This window comes from Ranitomeya variabilis, chromosome 4 (genome assembly GCF_051348905.1).
Source record: "Ranitomeya variabilis isolate aRanVar5 chromosome 4, aRanVar5.hap1, whole genome shotgun sequence".
Classification (NCBI taxonomy): Eukaryota; Metazoa; Chordata; class Amphibia; order Anura; family Dendrobatidae; genus Ranitomeya; species Ranitomeya variabilis.
In genome coordinates this window covers 283,257,041-283,275,438 of record NC_135235.1, presented here as the reverse complement: position 1 = coordinate 283,275,438, position 18,398 = coordinate 283,257,041, and the positions used below count along the sequence as shown (strand labels likewise).

Here is an 18,398-nt window from a genome sequence, read left to right as displayed (position 1 = left end):
TGACTCCGGCGCCATTTTATTGAAGACTTCTAGTGCAATATCAACATAGCAGTGCGCATGCACCATCCGTCCCCATTATCCCTATGACCTGCACATGTGCACTGCTATGTTGACATTGCAGTACAATACTTCAATAAAATGGCGCCAGATTCAGCACATGTGCATACCGCGATATCTGGTGCCATCTTATTGAAAACCCTATATGCAGATTCGCAGTCAGTGTCTTCAAACAAATGGCGCCGGAGATTGGTATATGCACTCCTGACTCCCGCACCAGTTTCAGCTAATACTTTTAATGAGGTTGTCCACTACAGTGTGTAGTGGACAGATCAATTTAAACCTTGTAAATAAGGCTTTGTTCAAATATTTTGTGTCTACAAATGTGCCTGTAAGCGGCACTTGCGCTATCCGCTTACATTAACAAAGTGCAGCAAGCCTGCGTGATGCTGGGCTGTGACGTGCGGTGCCTGGGGTCACATGATGGGGATGAGTGGACAGCGATCGCGCCGCTCACAGGCACATTTGGAAACGCAAAGAGAGGCAGAGTCTCTCAGAAGCAAAGATGGTCAGAGGTTCAACAGTCTGAATAACTACATCTACAAATTGCGGAACAATTACAGGAAAATGTTCCTAAAAACGTAAAAGAGCAAAGACTTTGAATATCCCAAAATCTACACGATTAATATCATCACAAGATTCCAACATCTGGCGTAATCCATGTGCATAAGGGACAAGGCCGACGGTCAATACTGGATGTTCGTGACCTGTGGACCTGCATTCAAAATGGGCATAATTTGAAGGGTCTAGGTGGACAGACCTGGTCTCATGCTTCTCTTCTCAGCAGTAGATTCAGTCTGTGAGGAAGGATGTATTACTCAGAGCAATAAAATCATATCCTATTTAATAAACTAAATACAGAGCAACCAACCCCTTTAAGTGATTGCTTTTCTAGCTATTTCCTACCTATTTATCTCCTTTATTGCTATGGCTGCCCATCCTTTGGTTGACTTCACACTTCTTCTGAAGGGTTTTATGGCAGCCGTCATTTGTTGCTATGGATAATGTTGACTGTTTTTATGTACGGGGCCCATAACCCTTATTACTAGGATCGTCATTGCCCTCCCGATAGCTTTTGGCAAAAATCCATCAGATACTATATGGGCATGGCCTTCTATATAACAGTACCCCTCCTGCACCCAGCAGACAGATTACTGAGTGGTAGGTGCCTGGTATTCTCCTGGCAGACTTCTGCACCATCATCTCCGCCTTCTCAGGCTTTTCCTTATTACATACAGTGTTGTTCTTATTCCCATGTGAAAACTTTCCTGTTTGTGCACCGTTCTGGGACTCGCCCTATATGAGCGGCTCGCCTGCTTTTTCCTAGATCTATTTTGTGCATGTTCTTGAATTGTAAATGAAAAGCAGTATAGACCGAGTTCACCATAATACAAGAATCCTGTACATTTTGTGTTTTCTGCAGGTGCGTGGAATTGGGTCAGAGTCTATATAAAGAAGGAAATTCCACAGCTGATTCCATATGTAAAGAAAGGAGACAACACATTGCAGTTTTGCCAGCATTTGCAGTCCCACTGCTTGCAGCGATAACATATGTAGTCACATGTTTTTGTATTGGTAAACAAGGTAAGTCAAGTCTCACTGTCAGCGGCACATCAGGGCCAGGTTCACAAGTGATGCATTTCTCGTGGGTTTACAATGTGGATTCTGCATCTGAAATCTGCAACAACCTGCAGTGCCTGAGATCGGGGATTAGGAAGATCGCACTTCAGAACCTATTTTTCTTAATATTCTGTAACAGTTTTTGTCTGCGTGTGACTATGTACAGATTAAATGGGAATTTTTCACTAGCACTAACCCAGCCTCATTCTATATATGGAGTGCTTAGCATAAATGAGTGCACCCCTATGAAAATCTTAGGAGCAAAGCTAAAGATTAGACAAAATTATAATCAAGAAGAATTCCGCCACACGTCTAATTATTCATCACTCAGGTGTCCAGCAGACAGTTAACTATAAAAAGGTGTTACCTAACAGCATTTCATGCAGTCAGTAATGGCACCACATGGAAGAGAAATGTCACACAAAAAAATCTTAGCCTTCACCTTTGTGTAAATATTTTCTATTTACTTACTTTTAAGAATACTGTAGCAAAAGTGTTGCAAAATTATTTTCAAAGATGGAACTGCAGCCATCTCATAGAGACGTCCAGGTGACCACAGAAGTTATCACTTAAACAGGAGTGTCTTCTGAAGAGAAGAGTTGGGGAAAATCGCCATGCAAGTTCACTGCAGTTATCTAAAGAAGTAGAAAGCCAAACCAGGGTTAGTGTTTTCCGTGACCCAACACAGTGTACACTGCAGAGTAATGGCTGTCGTCTACAAAAGAAGCCTCTCCTAAAGCCCATGCAGAAAAAAGCCGCCTACAGTGTGTCAGGGCACATGCTGATAAACATGAAAACTACTGGGACTCTGTACTCTGGAGTGATGAGACCAAGATAAAAAATGTTTTTTGGAACTGATGGCTTCAAAACTGTATGGTGTCTCAAAGGTGAAAAGTACAAAGAAAGATTAATGGCTCCTACAGTGAAACATGGTGGCAGTGTCCTTATGTGGGGCACATCAGTGCTGCTGGTTGACATGTCATTGAAGATTTAATGAATTCATAGATGAATTGCTCTATATTGAAAGAGAATATGCTACCATCACTGTGTGCCTTTCGTAGTCTTGCACTTCTCCACCATAATAATGATCCAAAACACTAAGGCCACTGTTGCTTTTCTAAAGAAGAACAGGGTGAAAGTGATCACTCATGGGGAAATCTGAAGAGACAAGTTGTCATCAGTCTCCATCCAGCATCCAGGCTCTAAAAAAAAAAAAGTGCTCATTCTTGTAAAATGGAAAAAGATACATGTTGCAAGATATCGCCAACTTGTTCATTCCATACCTAGTACACTTCATGCTGTACTTAAAAATCGTGGAGATCATACAAAATACTCGACATAGGAGTTTTTGATGTGGGATGTACTTATTTTCGCATTTACTAATTTGAGTAAAACTGAAGATTTCATAATGAAAGTTATATTTTTAGCCTGACTTTTATGTTATGGGTTAAAAAATGTTCTATGAAACGCAATCTTACCAAAATTTTGGCAGTGAGATTTTGATTAAAAACTTATTTTTCAAAGGGGGTGTACTCATTTATGCTGAGCACTGTATATACCTTACATCAGGGCCGGACTGGCCATCTGGCAATTCTGGCAAATGCCAGAAGGGCCTGTCTAGTCATGGACCGCCTTGTCTGCTCTGCTACGTTGTTAACAGAATCTGTGTTCTCAAGACACCCATACTGTTAAGAGTTGTGATGGAGCACAAAGTCGCTGACTCCGTCACTTACCCCAGCAGGCCACGGGTATCATTAGACATATTGGTCTTGTAGTAAATCTTCCTTTCCTCCATCCAGTGATATATCCCATCTGGTTCATGGGGACGGGGACAACATGGGCCTGTGTGATTTCAAATGCCAGGACTGAATTTCAACCCCAGTCCGTACCTGCCTTACATGGTAATTTTGTATCCATTTACACAACCTAGATCAAGAATTTAAGCGAACAAAATCACTAGTATATTGTAATTACAGAAAGGGCCACGATAGGGAAAATCAAAATCACAAGTAATTTTTTTTTTTCTTTTAAACAGATTTCAATATGAAAAGTTATTCTACCCAACATGGGGAAAACATTTCATCATTGTGCATAGGTTAAGGGACATTTTAGACCATTTAGCAGTTACTTCTTGAAAGTATTAAAACCCCCCCAAAAAATTTTCATGTAATTAGAATGTTTTTTTTTTTCTTCTGCAGCTTGCATATAGATCAATATATTGCAAGCTGCCTGCCAAATTCAGGTTCAAACCCAAAAGTCATCCTGCCTCTTCATGTAGTTTCCAGCTCCTACTGAATTCACCTGACTAAAAATGTAAACTCAATCCTGGTTTGATTTTCCAAAATAAATATTAAGATTACTAGTAATGCATTTAGTAGAAGGCAGCGCAGTCTGAAGAGTAATCCGTTAGGAAGCCTGGCTTTCAGGATTGAGGCTGAACTGCATCATTAAGCTTGCAATGTATTGTTTTGTATGCAAGCTGTTTAAAACATTTTAATGAAAGACAATTAGATAATACCCTGCTCAAAAAATAAAGGGAACACTAAAATCCCACATCCTAGATTTCACTGAAATATTCCAGTTGCAAATTTTTATTCATTACATAGTGGAAAGCGTTGAGAACAAAAAGACATAAAAATTATCAATGTAAATCAAAATTAATATCCCATGGAGGTCTGGAGTTGGAATGATGATCAAAATCAAAGTGGAAAATCAAATTGAAGGCTGATCCAATCCAGTGGAAATGCCTCAAGTCAAAGAAAAGATTCTCAGTAATGTGTGTGGCCTCCATGTGCCTAAATAACCTCCCTACAACGCCTGGGCATGCTCCTGATGAGGTGGGGGATGTCCTTCTGAGGGATCTGCTCCCAGACCTAGATAAAGCATCAGTCAACTCCTGGACAGTCTGTGGTGCAACATGGCGTTGATGGATGGAATGAGACATGATGTCCCAGATGTGCTCGATTAGATTCAGGTCTGGGGAACGGGCAGGCCAGTCCACAGCATCAATGCCTTCATCATACAGGAACTGCTGACACACTCCAGCCACATGAGGTCTAGCACTCCATGCCAGAAGGAACCCAGGGCCCAGTGCACCTGCATATGGTCTCACAAGGGGTCTGAGGATCTTATCCCAGTACCTAATGGAAGTGAAGGGTTCCTCTGGCGAGCACATGGAGGGCTGTGCGACCCTCCAAAGAAATGCCTCCACACACTATTACTGACCTACTGTCAAACCGGTCATTCTGGAGGATGTTGCAGGCAGCAGAACGTTCTCCACAGCTTCTCCAGACTCTTTCCCTCTTGATTCATGTGCTAAGTGTGAACCTGCTCTCATCCGTAAAGAGCACCGGGCACCAGTGTCAAATCTGCCAATCTCTGTGTTCTCTGGCAAATGCCAATCGCCCTGTACTATGTGGGTCTGTAAACACGGTGTTGCCCTCCTATAACCCCCTCCATGTCTCCTGGTGTACTGGTCTGTCTCCTGGTATCTGCTCCATGCTCTGTACACTGTGCTGACAGATACAGCTACCCTTCTTGCCACAGCTCACATTGATGTGCCATCCTGGATGAGCTGCACTACCTGAGCAACTTCTGTGGGTTGTACTGTAGACACTGCCTCATACTACTGTACCTCTAGGGATGAAAGCAATGACAAAATGCAAAAGAGACCAAAACAGCCAAAAAGGATGAGAACAGAGAAATGGTCTGTGGTCACCCCCTGCAGAACCACTCCTTTATAGGGGTTGTCTTGCTAATTTCCTATCTTTTGTCTGTTCCATTTGCACAACAGCAGGAGAAATTAATTCACAATCGGTATTGCTTCATAACTGGACAGGTTGATCTCACAGAAGTGTGATTTACTTGGAGTTACATTGCGTTGTTTAAGTGTTCCCTTTTTTTTTTGAGAATTGTACATACTTTAAAATAAAATACGCATAGATGTCTGTTGTGAAATTGGATTTTGGGCTCCCCCGGTGGCCACTGGTGGAATTGAACTTGTGTGCATCATCCTCTCTGTTCACCTGTTCCCATCAGGATGTGGGAGTCGCTATTTAACCTTGCTCCTCTGTCACTTCCATGCCGGTCAACATTGTAATCAGAAGCCTTTCTGTGCATGTTCCTGCTACCAGACAACTTCCAGCTAAGTCGGACTTTTGTCCTTGTTTGTTTTTTGCATTTTGTTCCAGTTCACAGCTGCAGTTTCGTTTCTGTGTCTGGAAAGCTCTTGTGATCTGAAATTGCCACTCTGATGTTATGAGTTAATACTAGAGTCTTAAAGTAATTTCAGGATGGTGTATTGATAGGGTTTTCAGCTGACCATGAAAGTACCCTTTCTGTCTTCCTGCTATCTAGTAAGCGGACCTCGATTTTGCTAAACCTATTTTCATACTACGTTTGTCATTTTCATCTTAAATCACCGCCAATATATGTGGGGGCCTCTGTCTGCCTTTCGGGGAAATTTCTCTAGAGGTGAGCCAGGACTATATTTTCCTCTGCCAGGATTAGTTAGTCCTCCGGCCGGCGCTGGGCGTCTAGGGATAAAACGCAGGCTACGCTACCCGGCTACTGTTAGTTGTGCGGCAGGTTTAGTTCATGGTCAGTTTAAGTTTCCATCCTTCCAAGAGCTAGTTCCTATGTATGCTGGGCTATGTTCTCTTGCCATTGAGAACCATAACAGTTTGACCGGCCCACAAAGGGTTAAATTAATTGGCAGAGAAAGGAGAGAAAAAAGAAGTCTGCTGAAACATTTTTTTTTTTTTTTTTTCCTTCAGTTCTGAGTGTGCTTTCAATTGAATCACTTGCAAGTCTGCCTATATTGCAGCCTTCCCCTCTCTCTCTCCTTCTAATCCTGGAATGGCTCTGTGTTCACCTGTTTAAAATGGATATTCAGAGTTTAGCTGCAGGTTTGAATAATCTCACCACGAAAGTTCAAAATTTACAAGATTTTGTTGTTCATGTTCCTATATCTGAACCTAGAATTCCTTTGCCTGAATTTTTCTCGGGGAATAGATCTTGCTTTCAAAATTTCAAAAATAATTGCAAGTTGTTTTTGTCCCTGAAATCTCGCTCTGCTGGAGATCCTGCTCAGCAGGTCAGGATTGTGATTTCCTTGCTCCGGGGCGACCCTCAAGATTGGGCTTTTGCATTGGCTCCAGGGGATCCTGCGTTGCTCAATGTGGATGCGTTTTTTCTGGCCTTGGGGTTGCTTTATGAGGAACCTCATTTAGAGCTTCAGGCGGAAAAAGCCTTGATGTCCCTATCTCAGGGGCAAGATGAAGTTGAAATATACTGCCAAAAATTCCGTAAATGGTCTGTGCTTACTCAGTGGAATGAGTGCGCCCTGGCGGCGAATTTCAGAGAGGGTCTCTCTGATGCCGTTAAGGATGTTATGGTGGGGTTCCCTGTGCCTGCGGGTCTGAATGAGTCCATGACAATGGCTATCCAGATCGATAGACGTCTGCGGGAGCGCAAACCTGTGCACCATTTGGCGGTGTCTACTGAGAAGACGCCAGAGAATATGCAATGTGATAGAATTCTGTCCAGAAGCGAACGGCAGAATTTTAGACGAAAAAATGGGTTGTGCTTTTATTGTGGTGATTCAACTCATGTTATATCAGCATGCTCTAAGCGTACTAAGAAGCTTGATAAGTCAGTTTCAATTGGCACTTTTCAGTCTAAGTTTATTCTATCTGTGACCCTGATTTGTTCTTTATCATCTATTACCGCGGATGCCTATGTCGACTCTGGCGCCGCTTTGAGTCTTATGGATTGGTCCTTTGCCAAACGCTGTGGGTATGATTTAGAGCCTCTTGAAACTCCTATACCTCTGAAGGGGATTGACTCCACCCCATTGGCTAGTAATAAACCACAATACTGGACACAAGTAACTATGCGAATTAATCCGGATCATCAGGAGATTATTCGCTTTCTTGTGCTGTATAATCTACATGATGTGTTGGTGCTTGGATTGCCATGGCTGCAATCTCATAACCCAGTCCTCGACTGGAACGCTATGTCTGTGTTAAGCTGGGGATGTAAGGGGATGCATGGGGACGTACCTTTGGTTTCCATTTCGTCATCTATTCCCTCTGAGATTCCTGAATTCTTGTCTGACTATCGTGACGTTTTTGAAGAACCTAAGCTTGGTTCATTACCTCCGCACCGGGAGTGCGATTGTGCCATAGATTTGATTCCGGGTAGTAAATACCCTAAGGGTCGTTTATTTAATCTGTCTGTGCCTGAACATGCTGCTATGCGAGAATATATAAAGGAGTCCTTGGAAAAGGGACATATTCGTCCTTCGTCATCTCCCTTAGGAGCCGGTTTTTTCTTTGTGTCTAAGAAAGATGGCTCTTTGAGGCCGTGTATTGATTATCGGCTTTTGAATAAAATCACGGTTAAATATCAATATCCGTTGCCACTGCTGACTGATTTGTTTGCTCGCATAAAGGGGGCCAAGTGGTTCTCTAAGATAGATCTCCGTGGGGCGTATAATTTGGTGCGAATTAAGCAGGGGGATGAGTGGAAAACCGCATTTAATACGCCCGAGGGCCACTTTGAGTATTTGGTGATGCCTTTTGGCCTTTCAAATGCCCCTTCAGTCTTTCAGTCCTTTATGCATGACATTTTCCGTGATTATTTGGATAAATTTATGATCGTGTATCTGGATGATATTCTGATTTTTTCGGATGACTGGGACTCTCATGTCCAGCAGGTCAGGAGGGTTTTTCAGGTTTTGCGGTCTAATTCCTTGTGTGTGAAGGGTTCTAAGTGCGTTTTTGGGGTTCAAAAGATTTCCTTCTTGGGATACATTTTTTCCCCCTCTTCCATCGAGATGGATCCTGTCAAGGTTCGGGCTATTTGTGATTGGACGCAACCCTCTTCTCTTAAGAGTCTTCAGAAATTTTTGGGCTTTGCTAACTTTTATCGTCGATTTATTGCTGGTTTTTCTGATGTTGTTAAACCATTGACTGATTTGACTAAGAAGGGTGCTGATGTTGCTGATTGGTCCCCTGCTGCTGTGGAGGCCTTTCGGGAGCTTAAGCGCCGCTTTTCTTCCGCCCCTGTGTTGCGTCAGCCTGATGTTGCTCTTCCTTTTCAGGTTGAGGTCGACGCTTCTGAAATCGGAGCTGGGGCGGTTTTGTCGCAAAGAAGTTCCGACTGCTCCGTGATGAAACCTTGTGCTTTTTTTTCTCGTAAATTTTCGCCCGCCGAGCGGAATTATGATATTGGGAATCGAGAGCTTTTGGCCATGAAGTGGGCTTTTGAGGAGTGGCGTCATTGGCTTGAGGGGGCTAGACATCAGGTGGTGGTATTGACCGACCACAAAAATTTAATTTATCTTGAGTCCGCCAGACGCCTGAATCCTAGACAGGCGCGCTGGTCGTTGTTTTTCTCTCGGTTTAATTTTGTGGTGTCATACCTACCGGGTTCTAAGAATGTTAAGGCGGATGCCCTTTCTAGGAGTTTTGAGCCTGACTCCCCTGGTAATTCTGAACCTACAGGTATCCTTAAGGATGGAGTGATATTGTCTGCCGTTTCTCCAGACCTGCGGCGGGCCTTGCAGGATTTTCAGGCGGATAGACCTGATCGTTGCCCACCTGGTAGACTGTTTGTTCCTGATGATTGGACCAGTAAAGTCATTTCTGAGGTTCATTCTTCTGCGTTGGCAGGTCATCCTGGAATCTTTGGTACCAGGGATTTGGTGGCAAGGTCCTTCTGGTGGCCTTCCCTGTCACGAGATGTACGAGGCTTTGTGCAGTCTTGTGACGTTTGTGCTCGGGCCAAGCCTTGTTGTTCTCGGGCTAGTGGATTGTTGTTGCCCTTGCCTATCCCGAAGAGGCCTTGGACGCACATCTCGATGGATTTTATTTCGGATCTTCCTGTTTCTCAGAAGAAGTCTGTCATCTGGGTGGTGTGTGACCGTTTCTCTAAGATGGTCCATTTGGTTCCCCTGCCTAAGTTGCCTTCTTCTTCCGAGTTGGTTCCTCTGTTTTTTCAAAATGTGGTTCGTTTGCATGGTATTCCGGAGAATATCGTTTCTGACAGAGGAACCCAATTCGTGTCTAGATTTTGGCGGGCATTCTGTGCTAGGATGGGCATAGATTTGTCTTTCTCGTCTGCTTTCCATCCTCAGACTAATGGCCAGACCGAGCGGACGAATCAGACTTTGGAGACATATTTGAGGTGTTTTGTGTCTGCAGATCAGGATGATTGGGTTGCTTTTTTGCCTTTAGCGGAGTTTGCCCTCAATAATCGGGCCAGCTCTGCCACCTTGGTGTCTCCCTTTTTCTGTAATTCGGGGTTTCATCCTCGATTTTCTTCTGGTCAGGTGGAATCTTCGGATTGTCCTGGAGTGGATGCTGTGGTGGAGAGGTTGCATCAGATTTGGGGGCAGGTGGTGGACAATTTGAAGTTGTCCCAGGAGAAGACTCAGCTTTTTGCCAACCGCCGGCGTCGGGTTGGTCCTCGGCTTTGTGTCGGGGACTTGGTGTGGTTGTCTTCTCGTTTTGTCCCTATGAGGGTTTCTTCTCCTAAGTTTAAGCCTCGGTTCATCGGCCCGTACAAGATATTGGAGATTCTTAACCCTGTGTCCTTCCGTTTGGACCTCCCTGCATCTTTTTCTATTCATAATGTTTTTCATCGGTCATTGTTGCGCAGGTATGAGGTACCGGTTGTGCCTTCCGTTGAGCCTCCTGCTCCGGTGTTGGTTGAGGGCGAGTTGGAGTACGTTGTGGAAAAAATCTTGGACTCCCGTGTTTCCAGACGGAAACTCCAGTATCTGGTCAAATGGAAGGGATACGGTCAGGAGGATAATTCTTGGGTGACTGCCTCTGATGTTCATGCCTCCGATCTGGTCCGTGCCTTTCATAGGGCTCATCCTGATCGCCCTGGTGGTTCTGGTGAGGGTTCGGTGCCCCCTCCTTGAGGGGGGGGTACTGTTGTGAAATTGGATTTTGGGCTCCCCCGGTGGCCACTGGTGGAATTGAACTTGTGTGCATCATCCTCTCTGTTCACCTGTTCCCATCAGGATGTGGGAGTCGCTATTTAACCTTGCTCCTCTGTCACTTCCATGCCGGTCAACATTGTAATCAGAAGCCTTTCTGTGCATGTTCCTGCTACCAGACAACTTCCAGCTAAGTCGGACTTTTGTCCTTGTTTGTTTTTTGCATTTTGTTCCAGTTCACAGCTGCAGTTTCGTTTCTGTGTCTGGAAAGCTCTTGTGATCTGAAATTGCCACTCTGATGTTATGAGTTAATACTAGAGTCTTAAAGTAATTTCAGGATGGTGTATTGATAGGGTTTTCAGCTGACCATGAAAGTACCCTTTCTGTCTTCCTGCTATCTAGTAAGCGGACCTCGATTTTGCTAAACCTATTTTCATACTACGTTTGTCATTTTCATCTTAAATCACCGCCAATATATGTGGGGGCCTCTGTCTGCCTTTCGGGGAAATTTCTCTAGAGGTGAGCCAGGACTATATTTTCCTCTGCCAGGATTAGTTAGTCCTCCGGCCGGCGCTGGGCGTCTAGGGATAAAACGCAGGCTACGCTACCCGGCTACTGTTAGTTGTGCGGCAGGTTTAGTTCATGGTCAGTTTAAGTTTCCATCCTTCCAAGAGCTAGTTCCTATGTATGCTGGGCTATGTTCTCTTGCCATTGAGAACCATAACAGATGTCCATAGCCTTTCACGTATGACCACTAATAACACTTGTCCAGGGGGGTTCTATTTTTCTCTGACATAAGTACAATACCTACTTTTTCTCCCCCTTAGGACATATAGAAGTCATTTTGAAGAAGTGCCGTTTTTGATCTGGAGGATGTGTAAGTAACTCCAGGAGTTGGACTGCTCCACCATCAAAGGGGCACCAAGCACCTGTGCTTTGTTTGTACAGTCATTCTGTGATAACCCTGAATTATGACTTTCTTTCCATTATAGATGCGCTATTGGTGGTCCCAACAATCTTTCATCTATTTGATCTCTATTCTGTCTGTACTGTACATAACACAACTACGCCCTATACATTTATTTAGGGCTTACCACACCAGACGTGCAGGACAACGGCGGCTGTAGAGATCCTCGACAAGAAGATGCACAAAGTCCAATCCGTGAAACTTCTAAACACCAGTGTGAAATGACTTTAAGCCTTAGGCCGGAGACACACTCGTGCGAGATACGGCCGAGTCTCGCTGGTTAAAAGCAAGCTGTGGCACCGGCACTCCGGAGCGGAGCGTGCAGCTCCATGTATTGCTATGCAGCTGCACGCTCCACTCCGGAGTGCAGGTGCCACAGCTTGCTTTTAACCAGCGAGACTCGGCCGTATCTCGCACCAGTGTGTCTCCGGCCTTAGGCGGACACTTCCATTACTTTTCAGCTTGTGCTCTGTACACAGAGGACGTTGTCAGATGTCATCTCATTATTTGAGAGCAGGATTTCAATGGGAGGTAACTCCTCATAAAGCTGGAGGCAGGATCACACCATTTACCAAAGGAGATGGCTCGAGTCCTCCAACCCCTCCACGCACAGCGGAGTCTGCATGTGTCACAGTGCATGACCACAGAGTATGTGTCACAGAGCATGACCACAGAGCATGTGTCACAGAGCATGAAACCAAAACACTTCCTTATAAACCAAAGCTAGAGAGTTATGATAACTGATGGAAAGTAAAAGTCATCCTGCCAATAGTAACCAATTATATTCTAGCATTAATTTTTTATAAACTTCTTGGAGATTTAAGGGGAAGTTCACACTAGATGTTTTTTCAGCATTTTTTTTAAAACCTGATCTTTAGGCAGGAAAGAACCTGCAGAAAAAAGAATGTTTTCCTTGTGTTTTTTTCCTGTGTTTTTTATGCAAGTTTTTTTGCGGTATTTTTGGCATGCCACATTTGTCTCTTGTGCATGCTGATCAAGTCCTATTTCATAGAATCAAGTTTTGGTACAAAAAAAACGCAACAAGACCTGATACCTGCGTTTTTTCACCTCCCATTCTTTTTAATGGGGGACAACCGTTGAAAGAAGCGACATGCTCCATTGTGCAAAAACAATGCAAAACACAAAATACTGATGACAAAAAAAAACAAGCTGTGTGCATGAGATTTCTGAAATCTCATAGACTTTGCTGGTACTGTAAAATGCGGCTTAAAATCTGTATTAAAAAAAATGAAAAAAACACTGCAAAAACGCCCAGTATGAACTTAGCCCTACACCACCCCTATTGATTTACTTTTGGCTCCACTGTTTTTTTTCTCTCTTCTTGTTTGAGTCGTGTCCTGGAGACTGTATGACGGCACTACCTCCCGGCAGCTCTTATGTCAGACAGTTTCTTCCATTACCGCAATGGTATGCATTCAAGGTACTGGAGACTGGTACTGGAAACCGGAAGTCTGCTAAGGTTTGTTTGCAGGGCGCGAATATAAGGCCGGATGGCACTACATTATCCACACGCAACAACAGCGTCCTGTAGATGGCATGATCACATTGGCCCAAAGCATCCCCTGATTAAGCATAGCGAAACGCGTCGGGAGTGAGGGATAATGAGTTCACCGCGGTGTTTGGATCTAAGGTCGTGTTTGTGACAGTATCCAGGCAGGTGAGATCTTTTCAAATTGTGGAATATGCCAATCATGTATGCTGTGTCAATCCCCTTACAGCTCAAAGAGTAGGTGGAAAAGGTTTATCTTAAAGGTGCACTATTACTATGAGTGTCTGCATTAATAAGGGGTAACACCTGGGGACAGACATTTCTGATACTGTTGACCTCTGAAATTCTGCTATATATTAGTCCTTGTGGACATATAGTTTAATTAGAAGGTCTTATGTGTGGCAAATATCTAGACCTAATGGATGTTAATAAGGTCCTAGTATATGGTCACACCCACTATTACGATATGATGCTCTGTATATAAAATCTGTATGTTATTGAGAGTTGATGTTGTGGGTGTCTATTACCATTGGAGTTATATGGAGGATGCGCTGACCAGGCATGACCATCATTTTGGGACTGTCAAAAAGATTTTTTCCGCAGTGAATTGATACACACACCACATATCAAAAACGAAGGTTGTGGGTTGTGTGGTAATACAATTAAGGAGCTGTTTATCTCTATCTAAAGGGATCCCATGCAAGGATTACCCTGTAGGGTTATGTGCACCCTATAAGTTCTTTTAGTGTTGTCTGTTCTTTGCACCTTGCACTTTTGTGTTGTATCGTTTTGGTATAATACTCTGAATGAGTTTTTAGTATATTTAATTAAAGGTTATATCTTAATCCAGTACGTAAATACCTAATACCTCTTGGATTTCACCACTGGCTAAATCTATGTTCTGATATTGCAGTCAAAGAAATTAAAGCAAGGTGGGAAGTGTTGTGTTTTTTGTTTTTTTTGTGAGGGAATAGGGTCACTGGTGCAAGTAGTAAGGTGAGAAGATGCAGTTTGTCATGACTGTTTCAAAGACCGAGAGTGAGCTAGATGTAGTGAGGGAGGCAGGACAGTGCATGTATTAGCAGAAAATTTCCTGTCAGATATGGTCAATTTTTTCTTTGAAATAATTAGCCAGAACGTCAGGGTTGAGATCCGTGGTCGGGGTCTGCACTTTTGGATTGAGGAGGGAATGAAAAGTGTCAAAGAGATGTTTAGGATTGTTGGACAGTGAGGTGATGAGGGTATTAAAGTAAGTTTGTTTGGAGAGGTGACGGGCAGAGTTGTTTTAAGCATAAACCTATAATGGATGAAATGTCAAAGAGACGTTTAGGATTGTTGGATAGCGAGGTGGTAAGAGTATTAAAGTATGTTTGTTTGGAGAGGTGACGGGCAGAGTTGTTTTAAGCATAAACTTATAATGGATGAAATCTTCGGGCAGATTGAATTTTCTCCACAGATGTTCGGCGCACCTGGAGCATCGCTGCAGGAAACGTGTTTGCAGCGTGTGCCATGGTTGTCGCCATCTGTGCAGAGTTGCTCTATGTGTAGGAGAGGCAGCTTCATCCAGGGCACTTTGCAGTGTTTGATTATAATATTTCGGTGCAGAGTCAGGACATGAGAGGGAGGAGATTAGGGCCAATGATAACTGCAAATTCTTCATACGTTTCTGGGTGTTAATGGCACATATATTTCTATAAGTGTGGAAATAGGAGTGTCTTGAGTGGGATGACAGTTCTTGACAGAGAATGAAAGAAGGTTGTAGACAGAGAGCGGGAGAGGGGAGTTGGTAAAATCATACACTGAGCAGAGCAGGGAGAAGACCAGGTCAAGGGAATTTCTGTCTTCATGTGTAGGAGAGTTAGTAAGCTGTGAAAGGCTGAATGAGGAGGGTTAAAGATAAAAGGTGAGTGTCAGATGGTGAGAGGGGAAAACCCATGGGGATATTAAAGTCTCCCATGATGAGGGTGGGGATGTCACAGGAAAGAAAATATGGATGCCAGGTGGCAAAGTGATCAAGGAATTGATGGGATGGGCCTGGAGGATGATACACAACCGCCACTCTTATGGAGAAGGGGATGTAGAATCTGACAGTGTGGACCTCAAAAGAAGGGAAGGGAAGACAAGTGAGGGTACTTGGGGGATAACTTGAAAGGTAAATTTGGTTGACAGGAGCAGACCTACTCCTCCACCTGCTCTCTTGTCTGATCTTGGGGTATGAGAGAAATGTAGTTGTTTTTAGATCTGTCACTAATTTGAATCGTTAACAATCAATCAAATAAGTTAAGACAGCAGGAGATAATAAATGTAGAAATAAATAAGATTACAATAACTGGTTAAAACCTCCTTATACAGTAAATAACGGGATCCACTGTTCACAATAGGTGAACCTCCTCCTGTACAATGACTGATAACACCTCTATATACAGTAGATAACACAGGATCCACCATTCACAATAGGTGATGTCACAGCTCACCTCCTCCTCCTGTACAATGACTGATAACACCTCTATATACAGTAGATAACACAGGATCCACCATTCACAATAGGTGATGTCACAGCTCACCTCCTCCTCCTGTACAATGACTTATAACACCTCTATATACAGTAAATAACAGGATCCATTCACAATAGGTGATATCACAGCTCACCTCCTCCTCCTGTACAATGACTGATAACACCTCTATATACAGTAGATAACACAGGATCCACCATTCACAATAGGTGATGTCACAGCTCACCTCCTCCTCCTGTACAATGACTTATAACACCTCTATATACAGTAGATAACACCGGATCCACCATTCACAATAGGTGATGTCACAGCTCACCTTCTCCTCCTGTACAATGACTGATAACACATCTATATACAGTAGATAACACCGGATCCACCATTCACAATAGGTGATGTCACAGCTCACCTCCTCCTGTACAATGACTGATAACACCTCTATATACAGTAGATAACACAGGATCCACCATTCACAATAGGTGATGTCACAGCTCACCTCCTCCTCCTGTACAATGACTGATAACACCTCTATATACAGTAGGTAACACAGAATCCACCGTTCACAATAGGTGATGTATTTTCCAGGATGACTTGTACTTTTGAATGACAATTGATTTTACCATATAGTGCACTGAAAAATGGGGAAAAAAGTTGTAAAATATAACTATCTTTATTAGACACATATTAAAAACAATAAAAAGGGAGAAAAAAGGCTAGAAAAATCCCCAACACGCAAAGCCAAAGAATAAATATGTAATTATTTACAGTAAATAATCCACAACCTCATTAAATAAATAAAAGAAATTCTAATAATAAAATGCACAGTGGCAATTCATGAATATGGTGAGGGGGAAAAAAGCCAAAAGATAGATGGAAATGTAACAGAACAATATCGACCTCTAGTGGTCAGAGTATGAAATGACATCCATAACATAAATATCAAACAAGTACAATACAGCAATATAAGTATAACTACATCAAGGATCGTGAGGTCCAAAGCCTTCATGTCATGCACCCCTTCTGAGGAAGATTGAATATCGAAACGCGCGTTAAGGGGTACACTGGTACGTGACTTTAGACAGGTTGTATCTTGATTATCTTTGATACTTCTAGTTGCTGCTACTGCGGTCTATTTAACCATTTCAGGTCATGATGTGCACATTATGTTCTGTTTTTCCTTTTGAAGCCTTTGGACCTCACTGATCCTATTACACTGTTTCAAAATTAAAATAAGAATTTTCTCTTTACATTCTCAACCTTCAGATGAAAAACGGACAGATTTGACATGTAATTAGATACCGGATTGATTTATCCTTCTTTATATACTTTATTGAAATTTGTCCGCACTATGCACTTTACCGAATCTTCACACCATACTTTTGAAACGGCCATATTATTTCTATGACTAGTATTGATGGTATTGTACTCACCTTTACTCCACTTATATTGTCAAATTTTTCTATCTCTCCTTAAACTATCTGTCAGATTATTACTTGATATCCTGCATAATTTGTATCGTTGCACTTAATGTACCATATCATTATCATGTACAGTGTTTGCGTTTTTTTCTCATCATCTTTGTGGTTAAGTTGCATCTCCAATTTTTAATGGTTTTTAATTAAAATTATGTATTTCAATAATATTATTTTTTATGAGAATTTACTGTGGAGGACTTTGTCTGTCCCTACATTTTCTTCAGTTTCTGATGTAAGTTAACAATGTAGGAAAAGGGTATTAACCCCTTAACGACCCCCGATACGCCTTTTTAACGGCAGTAGTTAAGGGTACTTAAACCACAGCGCTGTGGAAAAAGTGTATAGCGCCCCCCAGAGTCCGATTTTCTCTGGGGTCTCAGGTGCCGGGGGTACCCGAGACCCCAGAGAACATGATTTGGGTAGGTTTTTACCGACCCCATTTTTGCGATCGCCGGTATTAACCATTTACCGGCGACCGCAAAAAAAAGCGGTAAAAGAGGACAGAGAAATGGGGTCTCCCGATCCCCCGGTACCTCCCGGTGCTCCTTGGCCCTCGTGCCTCCACCCATGAGCGCCGCCATCTTCTTCTGGGAAGAAAATGGCGGGCGCGCTGCGCCTGCCTGCCAGCCGGCACCCGGCAGATCTTGGGTTCTCGGCTGCCGGGGGTAGCCGAGGCCCCAAAGAACATGATCTGGGTCGGTTTTTACCGACCCCTGTAATGCAATCGCCGGTATTAACCGTATACCGGCGAACGCAAAAAAAAAGTCCAATGTGCCATCCAATGTCTCTGTCCTCTGATGTGATCGCACATCAGAGGACAGAGAAATAGGGTCCCCGATCCCCCCCTGACACTTACCAGTGTCTGCCGATGTCCCTGGGTCCTCCTGCTTCCCCTCACAGCCGCTGATGTCTTCCTCTGGTAAGAAAATGGCGGCACAGTGGACCCGCCGAGATCTGCCGGCCGGCACCCAGGAACAAGAGGAAGATTTCTCCAATTGGTTTATTTGGGTCACTGTGATAGAACCTATGACCGTGATCAAAATAAAAAAAAATAGTAAATAAACCCCCCCTTTATCACCCCCTTAGTTAGGGATAAATAATAAAATAAAGAAAATGTATTTATTTCCATTTTCCAGTTAGGGTTACAGTTGGGCTAAAGTTAGGGTTAGGGCTAAAGTTAGGGTTAGGGTTGGGGCTAAAGTTAGGGTTAGGGCTAGGATTGGGGCTAAAGTTAGGGTTAGAGTTGGGATTAGGGTTAGTGTTGGGATTAGGGTTTGGTTTGGATTAGGGTTAGGGTTGGGATTAGGGT

General features: G+C 43.3%; 1 protein-coding gene across 2 annotated transcripts in view; it reads left to right on the top strand.

The window, feature by feature from the left end:
* LOC143768831 (tumor necrosis factor receptor superfamily member 14-like) overlaps window positions 1–11,842 on the top strand; it is a 126,665-nt gene extending 114,823 nt beyond the window's left edge. For both annotated transcript variants that reach the window (XM_077257462.1, XM_077257461.1), the window contains exons 6-8: window positions 1,481–1,641; window positions 11,455–11,504; window positions 11,620–11,842. In XM_077257462.1, the coding sequence (XP_077113577.1) occupies window positions 1,481–1,641; window positions 11,455–11,492 (199 nt within the window). In that variant the 3' untranslated portion in view covers window positions 11,493–11,504; window positions 11,620–11,842. The remainder of the gene's footprint in view (window positions 1–1,480; window positions 1,642–11,454; window positions 11,505–11,619) is intronic.
* Window positions 11,843–18,398: the final 6,556 nt, after the last annotated feature.